This window comes from Apodemus sylvaticus, chromosome 19 (genome assembly GCF_947179515.1).
Source record: "Apodemus sylvaticus chromosome 19, mApoSyl1.1, whole genome shotgun sequence".
NCBI classification, from domain to species: domain Eukaryota; kingdom Metazoa; phylum Chordata; class Mammalia; order Rodentia; family Muridae; genus Apodemus; species Apodemus sylvaticus.
In genome coordinates this window covers 6,683,815-6,707,246 of record NC_067490.1, presented here as the reverse complement: position 1 = coordinate 6,707,246, position 23,432 = coordinate 6,683,815, and the positions used below count along the sequence as shown (strand labels likewise).

Sequence of the window (23,432 nt, the reverse complement as noted above, 5' to 3'; positions counted from 1 at the left end):
GCGGACCCGCCCCTCGGCTTGGAAGGCGGGCAGTACGCGTGCGCAGTGGGAAGCGGGCGGCGGGCGGGCGGGAAGTGCGCGAGTACGAGACAGAAAGAATGAACCTAACAGCCTCCGCGGACGGAGGCCAGCCCCGGCTGCCTCTAAAACCCAATAAAAAGTAAAACGTAAATTATAGGACTTGGGGGGTGGCTCAACGAGTTGATTCGGTCTATTCCTATTTAGCATATTTTTTTGCATGACCCCATTTTTGTTACTGGATTTTTAAAAATTATACCAGGCAAATCTGTAGAAATGGATCTCATCATCTGGGGCTCATACGGGGAGGTACAGAATGAATGGAAATGGGTTGAAGGGGCTGGGGAGAGGGTGAAACTCTCCCTTCTCTCTCTGCCCTGAAGTTTGGTGAAGTTTTTTTTTTTTTTTTTTGGATTTGGTTGTATCGAGACAGGGTTTCTCTGTGTAGCCATGGCTGTCCTGGAGCTCACTCTGTAGACCAGGCTGGCCTCGAACTCAGAAATCCACCTGCCTCTGCCTCCCAGAGTGCTGGGATTACAGGTGTGCGCCACCACCGCCCGGCAAAAATGTGTAGCCCAGGCTAGCCTCGAACTTATGATCCTCCTGCCTCTACCTCCTTCAGCAAATCCTACCAGCATGCACCACCACAACCAGCTGGTGAAGTTTTAAAGTTGATTCAAGGTATACAGACTGCAGAACCAGGCTGCATGACTTCAAATCCGTTGGAGGGTGGCTCAACGAGGATGACTTGCACCAAGCCGAGACAAGAGTTCGAAGCTCAGGCTTCATCTATATGGTGGCTGGGAAAACGGACCCTTCCAATTGGCCTCTGACCTCCACATGCGCACCCTAGCAGGTTTGAACGAATGAACACTTACATCTTTAAAAATTATTGTAAATAACATAAATACTCTCTTTCCTTGGGTTCATGAGTATAATAATGACTATTTCCCAATACCTTCTTTCCTCTCCACGCCACTACCCCAGATCCAGCAGCGATGAACTGGAAACTCTTATTTCTACCCCACTGCTTTTTTCTTTGGCAGAGTGTGGTAGAGGATGAGGAATTCAAGGGCATCCACCAGTATACAATGAGTTAGAGGCCAGCCTGGGATATGAGACCAGGTCTACAAAACAAAAATAGCTTTATAACTACATTCTGATGATGGCCATAACCATTTTATTTAAAACTATAGCCTACTTTGGGTTGGGGGTGGGACATTCTGAACATTGAATACACAGCCAAGGATGTACTCTGTAGCTAAAATATACCTCCACCCGATTATAGCCCACTTTTGGTTTTTGGTTTTGTTTTGTGTTTTGGTTTTTCAAGACTGGGTTTCTCTGTGTAGCCCTGGATGTCCTCGAACTTACTCTGTAGACCAGGCTGGCCTCGAATTCAGAAATCCACCTGCCTCTGCCTCCCAAGTGCTGGGATTAAAGGCATGTGCCACCACTGCCTGGCTATATAGCCCACTTTTGAGTGATTTATAAAACTCTGATCATTTTAAAGTTGATTCGGTCTATTCCTATTTAGCATTTTTCCCCCGCATGACCTCATTTGTTGCTGAATTTTTAAAAATTATACCAGGCATACCTGTAGAGAGGGATCACATTACCTGGGGCTCATATGGAGAGGTACAGAATGAATGGAAATGAGTTGAAGGGGCTGGGGGAGAGGGTGAAACTCTCCCTTCTCTCTCCACCCTGAAGTTTGGTTGTCTGTTATTGTTTAATGTGTGCGTATAGATGTTTTGCCTGCATGTATGTCTCTGAGCCAAGTTCGGACCTGCTGCCTGCAGAAGCCAGACAAGGTCACTGGATCCCTGGAACTGGAGTTCAAGGCTTGTGAGCCACCATGTGGGTGCTGGGAACCAAACCCACGTCCTCTCAAAGAGCAGCTTATCGATATGCCGTTTCTCATGCCTGTTGATGTTGGTTTTTTTGTTTGCTTGGTTGGTTTGCTTTTTTTTTTGTTTTGTTTTGTTTTTTGAGACAGGGTTTCTTTGTGTAGCCTTGGCTGTCCTGGAACTCACTCTGTAGACCAGGCTGGCCTAGAACTCAGAAATCCACCTGCCTCTGCCTCCCAAGTGCTGGGATTACAGGCATGCGCCACCATGCCCGGCTAGTTTGCTTATTTTTATGTCTGTGGAGGTATGGGGGTGGTTTGTGTGTGACCAGCTCCCTGGACTTGAGAGTAGACTGGAGACTACTGCAGCATAGTGAGGCATACAGACTGCAGAACCAGGCTGCAAGACTTCAGATCCCCACCCTACTATCTACTGTAGGAGCTGAGGAAGCTATTTGACTGCTTCAAGCCTGACTTCTAAACTTGAAAGATGAAAGCTGTACCTGGCATGTGCTACTTTTTGAGTTCTTCTTCCTTCCACATTTCTCTACCCTTTCATCTCCCTAACACTGGAGAGGAGAAGGGTCAGAAAGGAAGGGGGGCAATGCTATTTCTAGACACTTCCTGCTGATAAAGGGCATTGAATTCCTTGGGGCAAGTTTGATCTTTGTCATCAGGATAGATAATTTCTTCTTTCTTCCTTTCTCTCTTTCTTCTTTTCTTCCTTCTTCTTTGTACACATCTACTTAACAAACCAAGACCAACTATGCACCCTGCCTCTCAGGGCCCTAGCATTTATACACCCTCTGAAAAGTCCCCAGAATTCCAAATGTCACACAATCACAGAAACTCTCTGCCTCTGGCAAAATCACACCCCTGCCAGAGCACGAGGCAAATCCTAGTCAGCTGCTGTGGACGATCTGAAGCAGCCCCACATCCCGCACCTGGGACTAAAACAAAAACATATTCTTACCATATTTCTGTTTCCTATTTAAAGAAACCAAAACTCCAAAATTGTCACCACACAGAGCGATGCTAACCACAGCACTCACATATGGAGTTGTTTGGAGGATAAATTCTGGTCAGATATTGCTGGTCCTTGGTAAATACCTGATCGCTGTTGGCAACCATTGTAGGACACTGTAGTCTCAGCTTCTGCAGTAGGCACCCACTATCCCTGTGCTGTACCTTCACTTTTTATATTCTATATTATTATTACTTAATATTCTATATTATTATTATTATTAGTGCTGAAGATAAGCCCAGAGTTTTGTGCATTCTAGACAAGACTTAGCCAAGACCCAAGACGCCACCTGTGGCATTTCCACTCTCTGTCACCCAAGAGACATAAAAATAAGGTTTCTCTCTTTTTTTTTCGGGGGGGGGGGGTTTCTGAGACAGGGTTTCTCTGTGTAGCCCTGGCTGTTCTGGAACTCACTCTGTAGACCAGGCTGGCCTCGGACTCAGAAATCTGCCTGCCTCTGCCTCCCAAGTGCTGGGATTACAGGCGTGCACCACCACACCTGGCTGGTTTTTCTCTCTTTAAGCTGGTAATAATTATAAAGAGATTCCTTCAGCTTTAGACTTTTATCTGTAAGTCATGTCCAAGCAAGACATGTCTTTGAAAAACCTGAAGCAAACAGTTCCCTTTGTGAGTAGCTGTGGGTCACTGGGCTGCAGCTTCACCAATGATGTGAATCGGGTTTCCCTGTATGGGGTTCTGGGGAGTTTAGACAGAGGCTTTTTCATTTTGAAAGACTGAGCTGGACAAAAAAGGAATCTTGATGTGCGTGTGTCGAGTCCTACCGTCGCTCCTCTGCTCTCATGAGCCAGCTTTATAAGGGAAGCCTGCATTTACCTATCCTAGAGCTGGGGTGAGGGAGGGTGCAGGCCAAGTCCTGAGGTTTGTGGACACTGGAGGGTGACCTCAGGGTGAGGTCCTCCTACCTCCCCCAGGGTGAGCCAACCTATGTGCATCTGGTGGGAGCAGGGAGCTAGGACTGAGGGCTCGGCATTCTGGTTGGTCTATCTTTATCAGACTCCTTTACTCTACACGCCTCTGCACCCCACCCCCAAGTACAAGACTCAAGCTGAAATGTAAGGAACCTTTCAAAGGTTCCCTCCGGCCCCCAACAGTTACAGTCAACCCCCTGCTGACGGCTGCTAGTGCAGCTGTTCCTCTGCCTAAACTCTGCTAAGCTAGACACTCCTACTCCACCCAAACTGGAAGCGTGGAGTGGAAAATTTCTAACAGCCGAGCTTGCCCACAGGGTCACGTTTCCGATGAGATTGAAAATGAACAGGAGCCGGAACACGGAGAGGAACCCACTCACGATTACTGTTGAGAAAAAGACAAATGTAAGTGATGGAAAGTCAGACCCTAGATGGCACAAAGGAGTGACTGTCAGTTATGAGGGAGGGGGGAGGGAGGGTCAGGGGGAGGGGCTCGCCCTCAGCACACCACCAGTGCGCCTCTTACTCTGTGCTGACACCCTGCAAAGGCACTGACTAAACTAGTTGCTCTGTCTATACTCAATGTTCTTACTCTGAGGTGAGTATCACTGCTTCTCTGGCGAAGGGAGAAGCCTTTGGTTTCAAAAGGGAACTGTTTTATTTACTGACTGACTGACTGACAGACCAAGAGCAGAGTCAGGCTTGCCTTCAATTTCCATACGTAGCTGAGGATAGCCTTGAACCTGTGACCCTCCAACCTCCTGCTCTAAGTGCTAGGATCACAGGTGTGTGTGCACCACCATCTCTGGTTTATACAGTACTGGGGTTCAATAACTAGTGCTTCACACATGGTAGGTAGGCATTTTACTGACTGAGCCTTGGGAAGAAAATGTCTTAGAAAACCATAGGGGTACATGTATGTGTGTCTGTGTATGTGCGCGTGCACATACATTGGGATGTGGAATCTGCTTCAGACAACTGTGTACTAAATGCTGTTTTATGTAAACAAAGCTGTATAATATTTCTGATTCCTTGCATCACGCTCATTTTGTAAGTACTTATAATGAGCCATCGAGAATCTTCCATTCTGGAGGTATCTGTAATCAATAGTTAGGGTGGCTATTTTAGAACAAGCTCAGTTCGGTATATAACCACGCCGTTCCTTTTCTGGCTGGCATCCATCAGCTTCTCAAGGGTCAGCTTCAAGTTCAAATATTTATTGCACAGTAGGATTTTATTGGGGGGGCAGGGCAGTGGGAACCGAAGTCAGTGATGAGGGCCTTGTCTGCCCTCCCTCAGTGCGAGCTTGGGGCTGTTTATGCTGCAGGTGATAGTTACCAATGCCAACGTCAAATGTAGGCAGATCTATAGCTGGACTAGATCTCCCTGAGCTGACTATCTGGAGAAACCGTGTAAGGTGTTTATATTGTACATGAAAAACCTTAGGTTTGATCCTTGGTACTAATGGCAAAGGCAGAGATGAGGAAAGAAGGAGAAAATAGAGGAAAAGGGGAAAGGAAGGGAGGGAGGGAGGAAGGGAAAGAAGGAAGGAAGGAAGGAAGAAAAGAACGAGAGAGAGAGAGAGAGAGAGAGAGAGAGAGAGAGAGAGAGAGAGAGACAGACAGACAGAAAGGTATAGTTATGGCTGTCTTAAGGAAAGGGCCTGGAGGCTGGAGAAGGGCCTGGCCAACCCTGCTCAAGAGTGGAAGAAAGGAGAAAAGTGTAAAGAACAGAGGGCTTGGGGCTGGAGAGATGGCTCAGTGGTTAAGAGCACTGACTGCTCTTCCGAAGGTCCTGAGTTCAAATCCCAGCAACCACATGGTGGCTCACAGCCATCCGTAATGAGATCTGACACCCTCTTCTGGTGTGTCTAAAGACAGCTACAGTGTACTTATTTATAATAATAAATAAATCTTAAAAAACAAAAACAACAACAACAAAAAAAAAAAACCCAGAGGGCTCAGGGCAGAGAACCTGCAGACCTTGGCCGCCAGAAGAGTTCCAGAGCCTTCAGCCCTCAAGGCCAAGGGTTCCAGAGTCTGGGGCGTGAGTGTGACAGTGGCTTCTGCTATCCCAATACCTGAGGCCTACAAGGGACTGTAGTGTTAGAGGGTGTTCTCAGAGAGCTAAAAAGGGGTGCCAGGTCCCCTGGAGCTAAACTGCAAGCAGTCGTGAGCCACCACGTGGGTGCTGGGAACTGAATCCAGGCCTTCCGCAAGAACAGGAAATGCTCATAACCCCCGAGCCAGCTCTTTAGCCCAGCTTTTAACCAATTTTCTAGTCAGAGTCAAAGATATTCAGAAGATATTTAATTCTCTCCAAAAATGAAAACTTATGAGATTTTTGAATACATACTAGTTAAAAAAGTACTTATTTTAAATCCCTGGATTGCTCGTTTAAATTATATCAACCAGAGAAAATGCCCTTGGTGTATAATAAAAGTTAAAAACTCTAATTTTAATTTTGAGGTCAACTGAATCTTGAGGTCAAATTATCTTCAGGAGGTTCTGATAAAGTCTATTTGTAAACATTCTTTTTGCTGTTGTTTTTGGGTGTTTTTCTGTTTGGCGGTTTGGTTTGGTTTTCCAAGACAGAGACAGGGCTTCTCTGTGTAGCTATGGCCATCCTGGAACTCACTCCGTAGACCAGGCAGGTGGAACTCAGAGGTCTGAGGTGTGTGCCACCGCCCGCCCAGCACGAGCATTCCTACTGAACCCTAAGGCTTGGGTTTTTGTTTGCTTCCCCATCCTCCACACCCGTTAGCTAGGCATAGGCTGCCTCTAGAAGGCTAATCCTCCAGCCTCCCTGTAACTTGGTGTGGGTATTGTAGGCTCCAATCTGCCTCGTGCGCTAGAGGAGGTAATACTTACTGCACTACGGCTTTCTGGAAGCTTCCTTAAGACGCAACTGGCATGCTTCTTTCTCATTTTAGCCCGATCTGTTGCTTGAAAAAGAGAGCGTTAGCTACCATGCTTCTGTTTTGTGCACCACCTGTGTGCAGTGCCAGTGGAGACTGACTGGAAGAGAGAGACGGATCCCTTGCAGCTATGGGCGGGTATGAGCTGCACGGTGTGGGCCCAGCCATCCACCAAGACAAACAAGCACTCTCAACTGCTCAGGCAGCCCTCGGCCCTGATTACCTGCCGTCTAGGCTGAAGATGAAGGCGTACTTCTTCCTGTGGACTCCAAAACAGAGTGCCACAGGCCCTGAGCTACCAACTTGGGGGATGCCAAGGAGCAGATGTTTCTCATTCTGGTCCTGTCCACACAGAGACACATTTACTCTAAACGCACGGCTCCTCGTGACAGCAAGAAACACTCTTTTGTTTTTTGGATTTGGTTTTTTCGAGACAGAGTCTGTGTAGCCCTGGCTGTCCTGGAACTCACTCTGTAGACCAGGCTGGCCTTGAAATCAGAAATCCGCCTGCCTCTGCCTACCAGAGTGCTGGGATTAAAGGTGTGTGCCACCGGCAGCAAGAAACACTCTTATGCAGAGTCTAGGCGTGTCTGTTTATGCCTGCTGTTTCTATCCAGAGACTAACAGGTCTGACTCCGATTAGCTTCGCAAGACATGTGGGATATGGTAGATTCCAGTGGCGGGGCTGTAGGCTCACCAGGCTATCCCAAGCCTTTCCTCTAGGAAGAAGTCCAAGTTCACCCTCGTATCTCCTTTGGGTTTGAGAGTAATCAGAGTAGGAAGCAGGGCACTCACTCCGCAGTCTTCTGCCCAGCGCAGGGACTCAGCCTTCGCTCTCAGCCCCTCGAAATGCTGCTGTCCTATACGAGGCTAGATCCATTTCTTTCTGAAGATTTTATTTATGTGTACGCATCCGTGTGTGTGTGTGTGTGTGTGTGTGTGTGTGTATGTCTGATGTCTGTCTGTCTATGAATATACACCACATGAGTGCATTGCTTGCACAAGTCAGAAGAGGGCACCAGACCCCTGGGTGCTGGGAAGTACAGTAGGCACTCGAAACTCCTGAGCCGTTTCTCTAGCCCTTGACAACACCCCTCAATACTTACAAGTACCAGCAAACAAAACAAAACACCCCTGAACTCAGGAGAGGACGCTCGCGATGGAGGAGAAACACCATTTATTTACAGTCCATTCACTTTATCCACAATTTCCCTACAGACGTAAAACTAAAAAATAAAACCACCACTTGGGAACAAAGTCTCTGTCTTTACTCAAGTTTGTTGGAGGGAGGGTCACGAGTCCTCGCCTCTGTGAAGGAGGCTACTGCAGCACAGGAGGGGAGGGTGGGGGATTGTGAAGATTGCCTGAGAAACAGCCTGGCTGAGGGAGCTAACTCAAGGGGTGAGGTGTGGCCAGAGGTGGAGTGACACAAGACGTGAGCTCCAGGGTGTCACCCTGGGAACATTGCCTGGCACTCCAAGGGGGTGATGGCCGCTGGCTTCCATCCTCCCTTCTCCACTACCAACACAAAGCTCTAGTGTGGGTCCTCTGTCTCCTGAGCTGCAGGGCATGCCGGTGAAGAGCTCCTGGTCTTGGGGACACACAGGGACCCTTCTCTTGGCACTGACTTGTCAGCCAGCTCCCATCCTGACCACAGTGCTGACTTACACTGAGGAGACAAAGGCTGGGCTTGCAAAACCTGAGGGAGGCCTTCTGCTTGTCCAGTCCTTCCTGGGGCGAGGACGGGGATGAGGAGAGGGGTGAGGAGAGCGGAGCTCTGCATGGAGAAGGGATGGACAGAGCAGGGCTTCCACAGAGGCCATGGAGGGATGGGAAGAAAGGGGAGGGAGAAGGGGTGGAGGCACTGACTGTGGACCCTCTGCAGGCCACGCCCTCCAGCCACCTCCACCAGGCCCCTCCCTTAAGCAACCTCATCTGTGCTGATGGCCTAGCTCTCTTTCACATGTCAATGCACGCTATAAATATAAAATCATATCTGCTACAAAGAGGACATAGATTTGTACACCTTTACCCATATACATAATAACACAATTTATACATAATATCTTGGAGTGCTTCACCCTGGAAAAGGGTTCCAAGAGGTGGTTAAAACTGAACTAAACAACCCTCTTTCTCCCTCCCCTGCCCTGGTCCCTCTCAAGGGACTCTCAGATGCTTGGTCCCTGGGGTCCTTCCCAACCAGTTCTGATGGGGTTAGTCTGGACACAAATTCAGACATGTGACAAAATGCTGATGGGCTTGCATACACACACACACACACAGTTATACGTGTACACGCACACATACATACAAACTTATGTGCGCATACACACGCACACTTGAGCATACACACACTCGAGCACACATATGCATATACACACACACACACACACACACACACACACACACAAGCACACATGCATAGGCACACGCACACACGCAGACCCTACCCACAGGGGAACAGATAATCCTTGAGGAAAGGACGGACATACTTCTCAGCCCTTGAGTGCAGGCCTCTCCTCTGGGTGATGAACGTGGTGTCTCCTCCGCCTGAGAGGGAAGGGCTCACTCACTGTGTCACTGGCTCAGGTGGGACAGGAGGAGGGGAAATGAGGGGAAGGAATGGGGTAGGGAGTGTCCTGAAAACAAAGTATCTCAGACCAGTTACCGGATCAAACTGAGTCACAGAAGCATACAGCCTAATGTCCTATGCCTTGGGCATATTAGAAAATGTGTGTTTTCCTTGTTTAAAAAAAGAAAGTAAAAGAAAACATCACCAGCAGGGTCCTGGGCGGAGCTGGCGGGTGTATGTATGGACAATGGGGGCAGACCCGGGGTCTCCCCTTCTTTTGTCCAGTGTCTTCCAGGGAAAGACAACTCTCACCTCCCCTTGGCCCACTCCTTAGCCAGGCCCATCCACACGGCACAGAATACTGACAGTCATCCCAGACACACATCCAGAGACAAAGTGACGGATGCTGGGAAGTTAAGACCTGGGTGGCGGCGACGGTGGTGGTGGCTGTGGCGATGGCGGCAGGGGGACGAGCTTTGTACAGCAGGAGTGGTTCCTGGCCGGGGTCCACGGCTTGCACGGTGGCCACAGTGATGAAGTTGCCATCAGAGGTGGGGCAGTCCGGTCCCCAGGGGAGACAGCACCTATCGGCGGTAGTGGTTAGGGGCGTCTGCAAACATATACTTGAGTCTGTAGGCCTCTGCCAGCAGCAGCCCGATCTCCTCGTTGCCCCAGTGGATGGTGGGCAGGTTCTGCAGCAGCATGAGGAGGCCCTGCAAGGCGAGGAAGGGAAGGCCTCGTCTCTCTCTGCAGCCTGGGCCAGCGGGGCACCGCCTCTGGACCACGGGAGCCCCGCAGCCCAGCCTGCTGCCTCCCAGCAATCAGGCAGCCCCCATAGCAAGCTGTCTTTCCCCTCTATCTGCTTCTCAGCTGGACTCTGTTGTTTTGGTTTTTAGAGTTCATTCATTCATTCATTCATTCATTTTGGTTATTCAGAACTGGGATATTTGTCCTTTTTTCTTTTCTTTTTTTTTTTCTTTTTCATTTTTTTTTAATTATAAAAAGATTCATCCTAGGGTGAGGGAGGGCTTGGTTGGTAAAGTGCTCCTGTCAGGAGCAGAAGTCCCTGAGTTTGATCCCAGTATTGTGGGAGGTGGAGACAGGATTCCTGGGGCTTGCTGGCCAATCAGCTTCACCTAATTGGTGATCCCCACTTCTCAGTGGAAGAGCCTGCCTCAAGATTCAGGGTGACCTGCAGACATGCTCAGAAACCCTTGCTAGTCTCCCAGATCAGGGTTCAACTGCCAGTACCCCCCAGTACCCACATAACTCCAGTTCCTGGGGATCAACGCCCTCTTCTGGCCTCCAACGGGTTCCAGGCACACATGTGGTGCACAGGCGTACATGCAGGCAAAACACTTATCCACATAAAATAATAAATTTTTAAAAGAGTTAAGCCAAGTGTCGCAGTGTATGCCTTTAATCACGCCCCACGGCCAGGCAGTTCTCGGTGAGTTCTAAGCCAGCCTGTGCGCAGATCACACTCACATTCATCAGGGAGTGAAGAGGCCCAGTATCAGCAACTTTCTTTAGCTTTGCTTATTCTCGGTGTGATGTATGCTTGTGCGCAGTGTGCGGAGGTCGGAGGACACCCTGCAGGAGTAGTTCTCTCCGCCTTCCACGTGGACACCAGAGTCTGAGCTCAGGTCATAAGGCACCTTCACCCGCTGGGCCATCTCACCGGCCCTTTTCCACAGCCCCTCTTACTGGAAAATTCTACTATTTCTAAAATGATTCCATGTTTTTGTGTAACTTGTAAACAAAACCACCCAAGAGTAGCCCAGCTCCAGAGAAGAGCACTGCTTCTGGGGCCGCTTCTGACTTCTAAGCCCTAGCGTTAGTAGGAGCTTTCTAGAAGCTTCTGACTAAACTCTATCCCTAGTCAAGCGCTTCTTCCTTTTCCCTCTTCACACATGGGAAGATTAGCTGTGTGGAGCTGCCACCTGGTGGCAGAGACTGGAACTGCAGTTCTCTGCCTCTCCCAGCTCCCCATTCCACCACAGTTTAGCAAGGCAAAAAGTAGAAAATAGCCAGGCAGTGGTGGTGCATGCCTTTAATCCCAGCACTCAGGAGGCAGAGACAGGAGGATTTCTGAGTTCAAGGCCAGCCTGGTCTACAGAGTGAGTTCCAGGACAGCCAGGGGTACACAGAGAAACCCTGTCTCGAAAAACAAAAACAAAACAAAACAAAAAAAAGGAAAAGTCTTCAGATAAGGATGGAGAACGGAATGACCAGGGCCAAGGGGCAGAGGTGCTGGTCAAGTCAGGTGTGAAAAGCCAGATGACAGAAAGAGACACTGCCAGAACGGCACTGAAGATGTTCTACAAAGCGGTCCCTCAGGGAGTGTGTGCAGTCAGGTGAAAAATCACAGGATTCTGTAGGGCAAGCACTGGAGGAAAGCCTGCATTGCCTTTTAGAGTCGAGCACTAGGGGCCCAGGATACAGAACAGGGCCAGACTCGGGCACATGCTGGAACCCAACGATCTCCAAGGAAAAGGAACCGGGCCGAGAAGGCACTGCGTCAAAGGAACAAATGAGGGCCAGGAGAAAGCCACGAGACCGGAGGCCAAAGGAGGGAGACTGGCTGCTCTTACAGAGGATCCTGGCCTGGATCCCAGCACACACATGGTGGCTCACCGCCTGTAACTGCAGCTCCAGAGGATCTGACACCCTCCTCTGGACATCGCAGGCACTAACTAGGCACACACGTGGTACATACATACGTGTCGGCAAGACACATACATAAAAACAAACCAAACAAAAAGCTTAAAAATAACAAATCTTGCCGGGTGGTGGCACCTCGCACCTTTAATCCCAGTACTCAGGAGGCAGGATCTCTTGAGTTCGAGGCCAGCCTGGTCTACAGAGTGTGTTCCAGGACAGCCAGGGCTGCACAGAGAAACTCTGTCTCAAACAACAACATCATTTTAAAAAAAGGAATTAATGGCGAATGGACTTAAAACTGTATCTGTAACTAGGAGCAGACTCCTTCTGCAATGCCCCTGCGTTCTCTGTGGACATCAGGTGGACTCAGTTGTACCCCATACCTTCTAACCAGGAATGTATGTCCTAAGGAGGGCATCCACTGACAATGGCCCAGTGCGGTCTTTCAAAGCGCCATCCTTGCCTGTGACTTTCTAAGAGTCAAACAACCCAATGGTTCCTCCTACTGCATTCGGGGATCTCCTAGGGGATTTGGGTTCCCTTACTGGCTGCTTCTATTTACAGTCTGAGAGTTTCAGCCTTTCTTATGAGGATCCTCTGATCCCAGGGCTCCCTAACCTGTTGGCGCCTCACCGAATGTCTGCATAGGACCTGCACTTAAGCAACGGTCCACAACTGTACCCTTGAGTGAAGGATGGATTTATTAACCCAAACTCTACGGCTGAGGCCTAAGACACCTGTGGCCTTGAGCTATCGTACTTTAAGAACTCTGTCCAAGCCTGCCGGTGCACACCTACAGTTCTGCACTCTGGGAGTTTTGGGGGTGAGAGGGGGAAGGAGGAGAATTAAAAAGTTCAGGGTTGGGCTGAAGAGATGGCTCAGCGGTTAAGAGCACTGGCTGCTCTTCCAGAGGTCCTGAGTACAAATCCCAGCAACCACATGGTGGCTCACAACCATCTGTAATGGAACCTGATGCCCTCTTCTGGAGTGTCTGAAGACAGCTACAGTGTACTTACATATAATAAATAAATAAATAAATAAATAAATAAATCTTTAAAAAAAAGTTCAGGGTCTTCCTCGACTACACACAGATAGTTTGAGGCCGGACTGGGCAAGGAGAGACCAGACAGACAGACAAACAGATAACAAAGCTTCAACTCTCCTTCCTATAAGAGCTACACTGTCGAGTGGGCATCTACAAAGCTCTGAAATCCCATCGACTCCCTTGTTCAATTTCTTACATGCATTTAAAGGGCCTTCCATCCCCAGGCCTTGGGCCCCTTGCTCCTGCTTCTCCAAATCAGCTCTGAGCACCTGAGGCCTGGTGAGTCCAGAGTTGACAAGATGGTTTCCTGGAGCCCAGAGCCAATAGCCTCTGCCTGGTGCAGGACAGAGCTGCTCAGTGGGGGAGCTGTCAGCATGCCCACGGTCTGGCACAGTTAGTACACTTCTGGATTTCTGGATTTTGGAGATGTTCCCCCTGTGTCTCAGTAGCTGGCACATGTCCAGCTGCGCTGAGGTGACACATCACTGCCCACAGGAGGCTTGTCAGTATTCCAGGGGCACAGAATTCAGGGCTTCTGTTCAGGTTTGATATCAACTACCTTTGGGACATCTTCTCTCAAGTCCCACTCCACGGCCTGCCTTGATGGTGCACTCTGCCACAGGATCAGGACAGAAACCATGGGCTACAGTGAGTTACTCTCTTAGCTTTCCCAGCCTTGGCTCTGGAGAGCTGGAATCCATCTTAACACCGTGGGCTTGGTGCCTCAGGGGAGTCTGACTCCCGGATGGGCTGGGACCAAAAGTTGACGCCCCTTCCATTCCCAAAGAGCGAGCAGTGCGGTCAGGGCTGGGACACGACGTGTTGAAGAAGGAACAAACATTCACCTGTCGTAGATAAACCCAAAGGTCTCCCCCAGCTCCCGGACAGCACGACTGCCTATCCAGTGAGGCCTAACGCCCAGCGCTACAATAAACAGATTCTTTTTTAAAAAAGCAGTTCTGCTCTGTGTGATCCATGCTCCTGCCTCAGCCATGACAAGGCTTCTCTCCGACAGCCTTCCCTGAGCTACACTCTCAGCAGGAACTCAGTGCCTTCCCTCTGACTGCGTCCTGCTGCTGATGTCTGCGTGGCTGGCTGGGGCTATACTGACTGTTCCTCTGTTGGCAAAGTTCAGTCTGGGGCCAAGTTCGGGGCAGGGCCTGCTGTCAGGAGGCCTTACATCAGCAGGAAGTGGACATTTCAGTTCTCACGGACTCTTGCATAATCCCTCCCCCTAAGAGTCCTGCTTGCTTACCTGCTTCTTCTAGGACCTAGACACGTAGCCAGGAAACTTCCCACGCCTCCAGCTGCCAACACAGATACCCGGTACTCCAAGGGCTCAGACCTGGCAAGCCAGGCCACATCTGCTTTTGCATACGGAATCTTAACTGTTGAGCCATGTCCTCTGCCCCCTAAACCAAAGGCTTCTAAGTTCATGTGTCTAGTCCACCGTGTCTCCTAGAAGTTGGGCCACAGCATCTGCACACTTCTTGGCCTACTCATCTCCATTTGTACGCATAAAGTTCTTTCTCTTCTTTTGTAACAGAGCCTCATGTAGCCCAGGCTGGCCTCAAGCTTGCACCATAACGAAAGATATCCTTGAACCCCAACCTCTCCCTCTAGCTCCCCGAATGCTGGGATTAGTGTGTGCCACCACGCCTAGCTGACATTTCAAATTCAACATTCCCAACACCTAAGCCCTGATCTCTCTACTTCCCTGCCCCTCAGCCTCCATCCAGAAGTCATTCTGGTCCATCTCTCTGTCACAGTCCAAACCAGCCCATCAAAGAGCCTGAGCGCTGGATAAAGAAGACCCCAAACATGATCACATACACCTCTATTGTCACTACCCATGACCGCGCCCCTGGGAGAATTACAGCTGTGTCCTGGGTGGCTGCTGTGCCCACCCTCCCCACCTTCAGACGCTGCACAAAAGCAGAGTGGTCTTTAAGACCACACCCGAGACCTGCCAGGAAGAGTCAGGGCGCTTGCAGCAACTTCCTGCCCTCCATGCCATCTGACTTAGCTCCCTCTGCTCTTCTACTGGCCGCCTGCTCAGGCCTCACTTCACAGCCCCTCAAACAGCCAGGCGTGCGCTTAGAGCCCCTCTGCCAGGCAGCCCCCTGCCCCAGTGGCTACACGGCTGCCAGGCAGTCCCCTGCCCCAGTGGCCACACGGCTTGCTCCCCACCCTCCTCAGGCCTTTGCTTAAATGTCACCTTCCTGGTGAGCTTCTCCTGACTGCTTTGTTTGAAAGTGCAGCCTCCCCTCCAGCGCTAAGGACCCACACAGGCTGCTGGGCCTTGGGCAGTGTGTGCTTATCCCCAGCATCTCTGAAGCCCCCTGCGCCTTTGTCTACTGCCTGTCTTCCCTCAGCACGCGGGCTGTGAGAATGGCCCTCTGCCTGCCTCACTTCCCAGGATGCCCTGGGCCTCCATGGTGACTCACAGTGCATAGATGAGGGGTCTCTCAGCCTGTGCAGCCCTTCTGGCACAGAGGTCCTTCTCCTTGGGAAGACCCGAGGGCCCCAGGCGGGCATCCACAGCAGGACTTTCTGCCCACTCACCTGAAAGTCTTCCTCATCCAAAATCTCCTTCCTCCACTTGATCAGGAAGGCGGCGCAGACATAGAGATGGAAGTGTGAAAAGCCTTCTGGCTCAGACTGGGAAAGGAGACAAGAGTCAGGCAGGCCTCCAGGCCCCAGGGGAGCCTCTCCCTTCCAAGCCACAGCAGGACGTAGGGGGTGGGGGTGGGGTGGGGAGACCCAGCCTGAAACCTCTTGTGTGACAGAATATGGGCTCACAGCAAACACGGACAAAGGTAGGTGGTAGAGAGGCTTCACAGTGTGTTGGGCCCAGCACGGAGAGCTGGGGAGGAGAGCAGGGGTCCCTCCGTACCTGGTAGGTGTCCCACAGGCGGATGGTGCAGCGCAGGGGAAGCTCCCGCATCAGCAGATTGTTCATCCACCGGAAGGCAAACTGCAGGTACTCCACCTCGTACCTCCTGAAGTGACTGTGAACCTGCTCTGAAAGCAGCTCGAGGTCAGCGGCCACCAGCAGGCCTCAGGAACCAGGAGCAGGCCTCAGGAGCCAGAAGCAGGTTCTCTTTCTAACCAGACCCCCTCCCCCCCATGCTGTGGGCTGACCTTTGACCCCCAATGCTGCTCACAGGCTGACATCAGCATGCGGCACGCTGCCATCCCACCAAGCATCTCCCAGGTGCCCGCAGCCATCCTGGGGCTGCGCTGGCCATGAAGCAAGAGACATGAGATCAACTTGGCTGCTGAGCCTAAGTACTGCTCAGGGCAAGGCAGGATGGACTGGACCCTGAGGGCCACCTCGGCCAGCTCCCTTCAGTATCCCTGACAGATGGCCAGCAGAGGTGGCTTCTCTCTCACAGAAGGAGACTCACCAGGAGATTATTCTGCAAATTCAGTAGAAACTAGCTGCCACCTGCCACTTGGCTCCTGCCCTGGCGCCTGCGTAGTATCCTGAGCAAGTTAAACAGGCCTGGTCCCCTGTCCTGTAAGCTGGCTTCGAGACTAACGCTCGATGGGTGGGCTTTTTGTCCCTGCTGTTTTTAAGATGCATTTGTGTGTCTGCATGTGGGCGTGTGTACCTGAGTACAGTCAGAGGCCTCAGAGCCCCAGGAGTTACAGACAGCTGTGCGCCACTGCATGTGGTGCCCAGAACTGAGCGTGGGTCCTCTGGAAGAGCGGCGAGCGCCTGGGACCCACGAGCCACCTCGCCAGCCCCGCCCGCCGATGGGAAGGTTTTAAATCTTCTCATTTATGAAATGGGGAAACCGGAGGCCCCCAAGATGACTCAACAAATAAAGGCATCCGCCACCAAGCCTGACCCCTGACCCCTGGGACCCACCTGACGGAAGGAGGTAACAGACTCCTGGACCTTGTCCTGACCCCTACCCCACCCCTTTCCATGAGGTGGCATGTGTGTACCCCTCCCCACTAAGCGCTGGGTTTTTGTTTTGTTTTTTCAGTTTTAATGAGGCTAGTGGCTCCCATTTCAGAGGACTCTGGGGAGGAAAATGAGGTGAGTCTGTACACTAGAGCTGGCTGCTCAGTCCAGGGCTCCAAGGGGAGCAGTGACAAATGTCGCTTAGGGGGCTGGAATTTAAGGCCTGGGGGCTTGTGAACAGCTTGTGGGGTTGTTGTTGTTGTTGTTGCTGCTGCAGTCTTTGTAATAAGAAAGTGCATAAGATACTTTCTCACATTTATTTAGTGTGTGTGTGTGTGTATGTGTTTGGGGTGTGTGTATGTGTATGTGTATGTTTGGTGTGTGTCTGGTGTGGGGGGAATATGTGTGTGTATGTGTCTGACGTGGGGGGAATTTATGTGTGTGTGGGGGAGGAATGTGTGTGTGTGTGTGTGTGTGTGTGTCTGTCTGGTGTGGAGGGAATGTGTGTGTATGTGTGTGTTTGGTGTGTGTCTGGTGTGGGGGGGAATGTGTGTGTGTGTGTGTCTGATGTGGGGGGAATTTGTGTGGGGGGGTGGGAGGAGTGTGTGTGTGTGTGTGTGTGTGTGTCTGGTGTGGAGGGAATGTGTGTCTGGTGTGGGGGGAATTTTTGGGGGTGGGAGGAGTGTGTGTGTCTGGTGTGGAGGGAATGTGTGTGTGTGGCTGGTGTGGGGGGAGTGTGTGAGGTGTGTGCATGTGCGTGTGGACTTGTGGAGGTCAGAGGATAGCTTGCGGTGGTCCAATCGGGTTGTCAGGCTTGGCAGCGAGTGTCCTTAGCCCCGTGAGTCGGCTCCACGGACCAGTGTACACATCTTAAAAACCCCACAGTTTTTAATTTCAGGCCTTTATTTACCTAGGCCAGAAAAAAAAAGGAGATAGACAGCAGAAGAAATCACTACTGTGCCATCTGGATTCTAACTGATGACCACCCCCGGGGGCCAGTTAGTTCTCCAAAGAGGACAGCACACACCCTATGCAAGGTCAGGGGAAAGATGGCCCAGTATGGAGACCAGCGGATGGGCAGAGGCACCGGTGAGGCCCAGGGGGAGAGAGCGCCATTTACCACGCCCAGAACTATTGTGAGGGGCGCAGAGGGTGTCACCAAGGTCCCAGGCCGTGGGGGACACAGAGGGTGGACAGCAAGGTTCCAGGCCGTGGGGGGCGCAGAGGGTGGCACCAAGGTCCCAGGCCGTGGAAGGATGAGGAGCAAGACAGAGCAAGGCTGCTGCTATGGCTGGGAGAACCGGAAGGAGCGGAGAGCTAATGTTGCGGTGGGGAAGCAGGCATGGCAGGAAGTCCTGCAGCAGAGGGGGCCTGAGATTCTCCAGCCTAAGCAGGTCCCACTAGGGGGCCAGCCAGACTTGGGGAGCCTGTGTCAAGCCTGGGGTCCTTATGTTACCATGTGACGGGCAAGGCCAACCCACAGACTGCATGAAAAGGGCAGCGGGAAGCCGCTGGTGCCCTGGAACAGAAGAAGGGCACAACAGATGCTGCTGGAAAAACTCTCACAGGTTTGAAAGAGAAGCAAGCAAGAGAACGCAAGTCCTTCTGAGAGGAAGGCCTCAGAGGAAATGGCTGGACCAGGGCTGCGGACTGGGAAGGGGAGGGAAGGGATGGGCCAGAGCTGTGGGGGGAACTGAGACCTCGGTGACAGGATAAAGTGGAGAGCTCAGAGCCTTCCTGCTGAGCTGTGAAGCCACCTGTGCTGCCAAGGCAGAGGGTCACTACAAGGACAGGCTGGGAGAGGAGGTTGGGAGGGGACCCGGGGAGGACCAAGTGTCACAGCTCAGGTGGGGACCACACTGGGCTACTGCTGGGGACATCCTGTCCCCTCAACCTACCATCGATCCTGCTGACGAGCTCTTCCAGTGCCTTGACCTTCTTCTGAATCCCTGGTTGTGCGAACGTGTAATTATCCTGTGAAGGGCACAGAGCTTGGGGTGAGCAGTGTCCAAACCAGCCGCCTTCCACACCCAGATAGAGCTCACAGAGACACGGGCTGCTCTGTCAATATTGCTGGTGTGTGTGTGTGTGTGTGTGTTACACAGGCCAGGGAGATGTCAGGTATGATTCTTCACAAACATCTATCTTGCTTCTTGAGACAGGGTCTCACTGAGGCTGGAGCTCAAGGTTAGGCTAGGCGCCTCCCTCTCCAGTGCCATCTCCGCCATCCCGGAAGCATATTTAAAAATACACCGGGGCTAGAGAGATGGCTCAGTGGTCAAGAGTGTCTCTTCCAGAGGACCCACGGCAGCTCCTAGTAACTACCTGATACTCAGACCCCAGTGATCCAACACCCCCAGCCTCTGTGAACACCTGCACGCACTCATGTGCACACACCACACCCAGGATTGAAAAAACACAAACGGGTGAAAAGATGGCTCGGTGGTTAAGAGCACTGGCTACTCTTCTAAAAGGATCCAGGTTCAGTTCCTAGCATCCACATGGCAGCTCACAACTGTTTGTAACTCCATTTCCAGGGAATTCAGTACCTTCACATAGACTGATGTGTGTGTGTGTGTGTGTGTGTGTGTGTGCGCGCGCGTTGTTTGTGTATGCAAATACCAATGCACATAAAATAAAAATAAGTAAAATACTTAAAAAAATATATATATACATATATATGTATAAAAAAATAAACATGTTTTAAAAGTCCACCAATGCTAGCAGCTGGTAACAGTGTTTGGAAGCAAAGGGGATCCTAAAACTGTAGCATGTGGTGAAAGGCTGGAGGAGCCCCGGCTTGGGCGTGGCCCACAGGATCCCCACAGCAGGGAGGATCCTGACACAGTGCTGACACAGTGCAGCACAGTGATTTTCTCAGACCCAGAGGGATGCTAGACCACTGTCTAGTGAAGCTAATAGCAGAGGCAGAGGTGAACTGGCAGGGTGGGGGTGGGGGTGGGACACAGAAGAGCCTGGGGAAGTAGGTGCGGAAGTGGCAGTGGGAGCGGGAGCCCCGGAGCGGCTAGCGCGCTCACCTGGATCCCGTCCAGCAGTTTGCTCATGCACCAAAAGCTGTCCGCTTCAATGCTTCGCAGCATGTCCTGAGACAAGGTGGTCACATCAAAGTTCTCCACGTCCTCTTCTGCAAAACAAAAGGCGAAGCAAATCCAGAGGCCTCATCTAAAAACAGAGAGGGGAGCAGAGCTGTCTGCCACCACAGGGTTCTTCAGAGCAGAGAGAAGCAGGGGCCCTGATGTGGGGAACAAACCTCAGAATTCCCAGGGATCCCATAACAGTGACTGGGCCATTTCTCACGCCAAGCCAGCAAACCCCACTCCCCCTGGCATTCATCATTATATATATTTTTTTAAGTGACCACTCAGGGCTGCTGCTCAATAAGCTAGACCCAGCTCAACCCAGGAATGGTCTACAGAAGCTCTTTGATTATAGACACTCCGTGAGCTGTCTATCATATTCATAGGATGACTGGGTCAGACAGAGCCTCCTGCTCAGCCTAAGGGTGGACGGACTCCCTGAGTGCTGGCATCAGACATGTATGAATGAGGTGCGCCAAGCGTGTGGGTGCCTCCGGGCCTTCCTTCCCACTGGAGGATACCCGCACACACATGCACACGGTTCTGTTGACAAATGCCCTTGAGAGACACCCTTATCTTTCTATCACCATCTTAGAGACTCTGCAAGATCACGCATATGTCCACAGCACACGGAAGGATAACAGGAGTTAGATAAAGTGTCCATTAAGCTTGAGCACGGAGCCTTTTTCGGAGAGGAACACTAACTTAAAAGTGCGTGGGTGTCTGTGTGTGTCTGGTGGGACCTGCAGAGCCAGAAGAGGGCGTCAGATCCCCTGGTGGAGTTTAGGTGGTTGTGGGTACTGGGAACTAAACTCAGGTCCTCTGGAAGAGCAGGAAGCTGTCTTAACCACTGAGCCATCTCTCCAGCCCAACTGTCTCCTAACTCCTCATGGAAGTTCCTGGCAGTAGCAGGGACGAGGGGCTGTCTGCTCCAAGGCCTGAGCACATGAGACAAGAAACTCGAAGGAGAAGGCCATGGGCGCCCCTCTGCGATGCTTCTGTACCTACTCCTTCTGCCCAGAGAGGGGCCCAGTAAGATAGGCTCTAATGGGGCAGCCGCACGCCTATGCGAGGTCCTGCAGCTCTGCACACAAGCCAGCTTCTCTCCTTAGACCTATGGGCACTGTTTAGGAGACAAAAATGTTCACTACATGCAGTTCCTTGCTTGTGTGAGGCAAGAGGGGCACAGTCGGCTGACAACATACACTCAGAACCCCAACATCTAACAGTTCCTGGATTCCTGTTCTGCTTGAAGAATGGTATTTTTTCAATCATATTTTATTTTGGCGTGCGCATGGATGTGTGTGTGTGTGTGTGTGTATGTGTGTAAGTCAGTGGAAAACTTGTGGAACCCTCCCTCCTCGGACTTGGTGGCAGGCACCTTACCCACTGGGCCGTCTCACCTGCCCGAGCACTGATTTTGTTGTAGCATATACGAACACCAAGGGCTATTTAGAGACAGACAAGAGACAGAGAGACAGAGGCTGAGAGAGACCGTGGAGTACTGGGTCAGAGAAGCTAGGCTGTGAAGGAGAGACAGCCAGAGTTAGCATATATAACATAATACCTCGCGCACAGTAGGCATGCAAATTATTTTAGGTGAGGCTTATCAGGAATGATAAGCTTTTATTAACGATGCAGAAAGCTTGCCAAAGCTTTGACAGAAAAGAGCGAGGAGTAGCAGTATTCCCAGCACTCTCAACTGCAGCCATGCTTACACGGATGGGGGCATGAACACAGCACATCGCTGCTCTCGCTGTGTCTTTAATAAGGGGAGAATGAAGGATTTGTTTTTCTTTAAGTTTTGCTGTACTTTTAAAGATTGCCACAAGAAGCATCATTTTTTACAGCATTCCCCAAACGTGCACAGTTTCTGAGGGGGAGCCCCACGGACTGCGGCTGCTTGTTATCACCAAAAATGAATAAAGACTTTGTAAAACAATAGCAACCTTGCGGAAATGAAGAAGTCTGGTACCACATAAAAATCCAATTGGGAGATCACATATAAAAACAACAACAAAAACAACAAAAATCAACTTCCAAGAAATAGGATTTCTCTAACTTAAGATTTATGCAGTGGTTTGGGGGTGGCCATATGCATTATTTAAATTAAGTCGGGCCCTGAGACTCCATTCAGAGGCCTCCTTTTGTGTCGGTTACACTTCTAGGCTCTTCCCAGGTTACAGTACAGACCTCCAGCTCAGCCCTGCCCAGGTGGCCGCCACTACTCTTGGTCCTCCAGGGACAAGTGCACAGTTTGCCTACAAAGCTTCCAGTGGCAAATTCTGTCCTGTCGAACAATACTGTCCTATGTCCTAGGCTTGGTGACAGCTCTTCTCTACCGCTCTACTAACCCACCCTTGGCAACAGCTCCCTCAGTGTGAGACTGAGCCTGGGTTATTTGGATGAGACCACACCCAATCTCATGCATTTCCCAAAGAGAAACACAGAGCTCCATAATTTTTTAACCTTTATTTTATTAAAAAACATGTGGTGGGTTTTTTTTTTTTGGTTTTTTTTGTTTGTTTGTTTTTTGTTTGTTTGTTTTTTTGGATTTTGGGTTTTTTGAGACAGGGTTTCTCTGTGTAGCCCTGGCTGTGCTGGAAAACTCACTCTGTACACCAGGCTGGCCTCGAACTCAGAAATCCGCCTGCTTCTGCCTCCCAGAGTGCTGGGATCACAGGCGTGCGTGGGCCAACACGGCCTGGCAAAAAACATTTTTTAATGTATCTTTTTATTTAGATTTTATTTTATATACATGAGTGTTTTGCTTGTGTGCATACAGGTGCACCATGTGTGTGCCTAGTGCCCACAGGAGCCAAAAACAAAAACAAAAACAAAACAAAAACAAACAAAAAGAGGCATAGAATCCTTTAGAACTTGAGTTATAGAGGGCTGTGAGTCATTGTGTGGGTGTTGGGAATTGAACCCAGGTCTTCTGCAAGAGCAACAATGCAAAGCACAAATGCTCCCAGTGGCGGAGCCGCCTCCTAGCCTTATTTACCCTCTGGGCACTTTGCCTGCATGTATATCTCTGCACCACATGGATTCCCTGGGACTGTAGTTATAGACAGCTGTAACTGCCGTGTGTGGGCTGAGAACTGACTCAGGGTCCTCTGAGCGGGCAGCCAGTCAGTGCACCACTGTGCCATCTGCGCATGTGTCACGAAGGGCAGAGAAGGACCTCCTCTGATGTGGGTCCTGAGTGTCAATGCTCTCGGGAGGCTGGACCTGCTCAGTGAGAGCTTCTGCCTGCTCAGTCATCTTGCCAGGCCAATACTTCTTTAAAGTTTAATGACTTTCGTTATTTTTATTATTGGTCTGTAATAGCGTTTTGCTACTCAGTCAAGGTTGCTCTCGAAGCTACAATCTTCCTGCCTCTGCCTCCCAAGGGCTGGGA

General features: G+C 50.8%; 1 protein-coding gene across 2 annotated transcripts in view; it reads right to left on the bottom strand.

Annotated features, from left to right (window-relative positions):
* Positions 1 to 7,897: 7,897 nt before the first annotated feature.
* Positions 7,898 to 23,432, bottom strand: part of Tbc1d22b (TBC1 domain family member 22B) — a 56,281-nt gene continuing 40,746 nt past the window's right edge. The window contains exons 9-13 of one of the 2 annotated variants that reach the window (XM_052163587.1): positions 19,973 to 20,079; positions 18,833 to 18,908; positions 15,915 to 16,042; positions 15,584 to 15,679; positions 7,898 to 10,022 (exon numbers count right to left, since the gene is read on the bottom strand). In XM_052163587.1, the coding sequence (XP_052019547.1) occupies positions 9,894 to 10,022; positions 15,584 to 15,679; positions 15,915 to 16,042; positions 18,833 to 18,908; positions 19,973 to 20,079 (536 nt within the window). In that variant the 3' untranslated portion in view covers positions 7,898 to 9,893. Of the gene's footprint in view, positions 10,023 to 15,583; positions 15,680 to 15,914; positions 16,043 to 18,832; positions 18,909 to 19,972; positions 20,080 to 23,432 lie in introns of those variants that run through there. The other variant, XM_052163588.1, reaches the window with a different exon arrangement.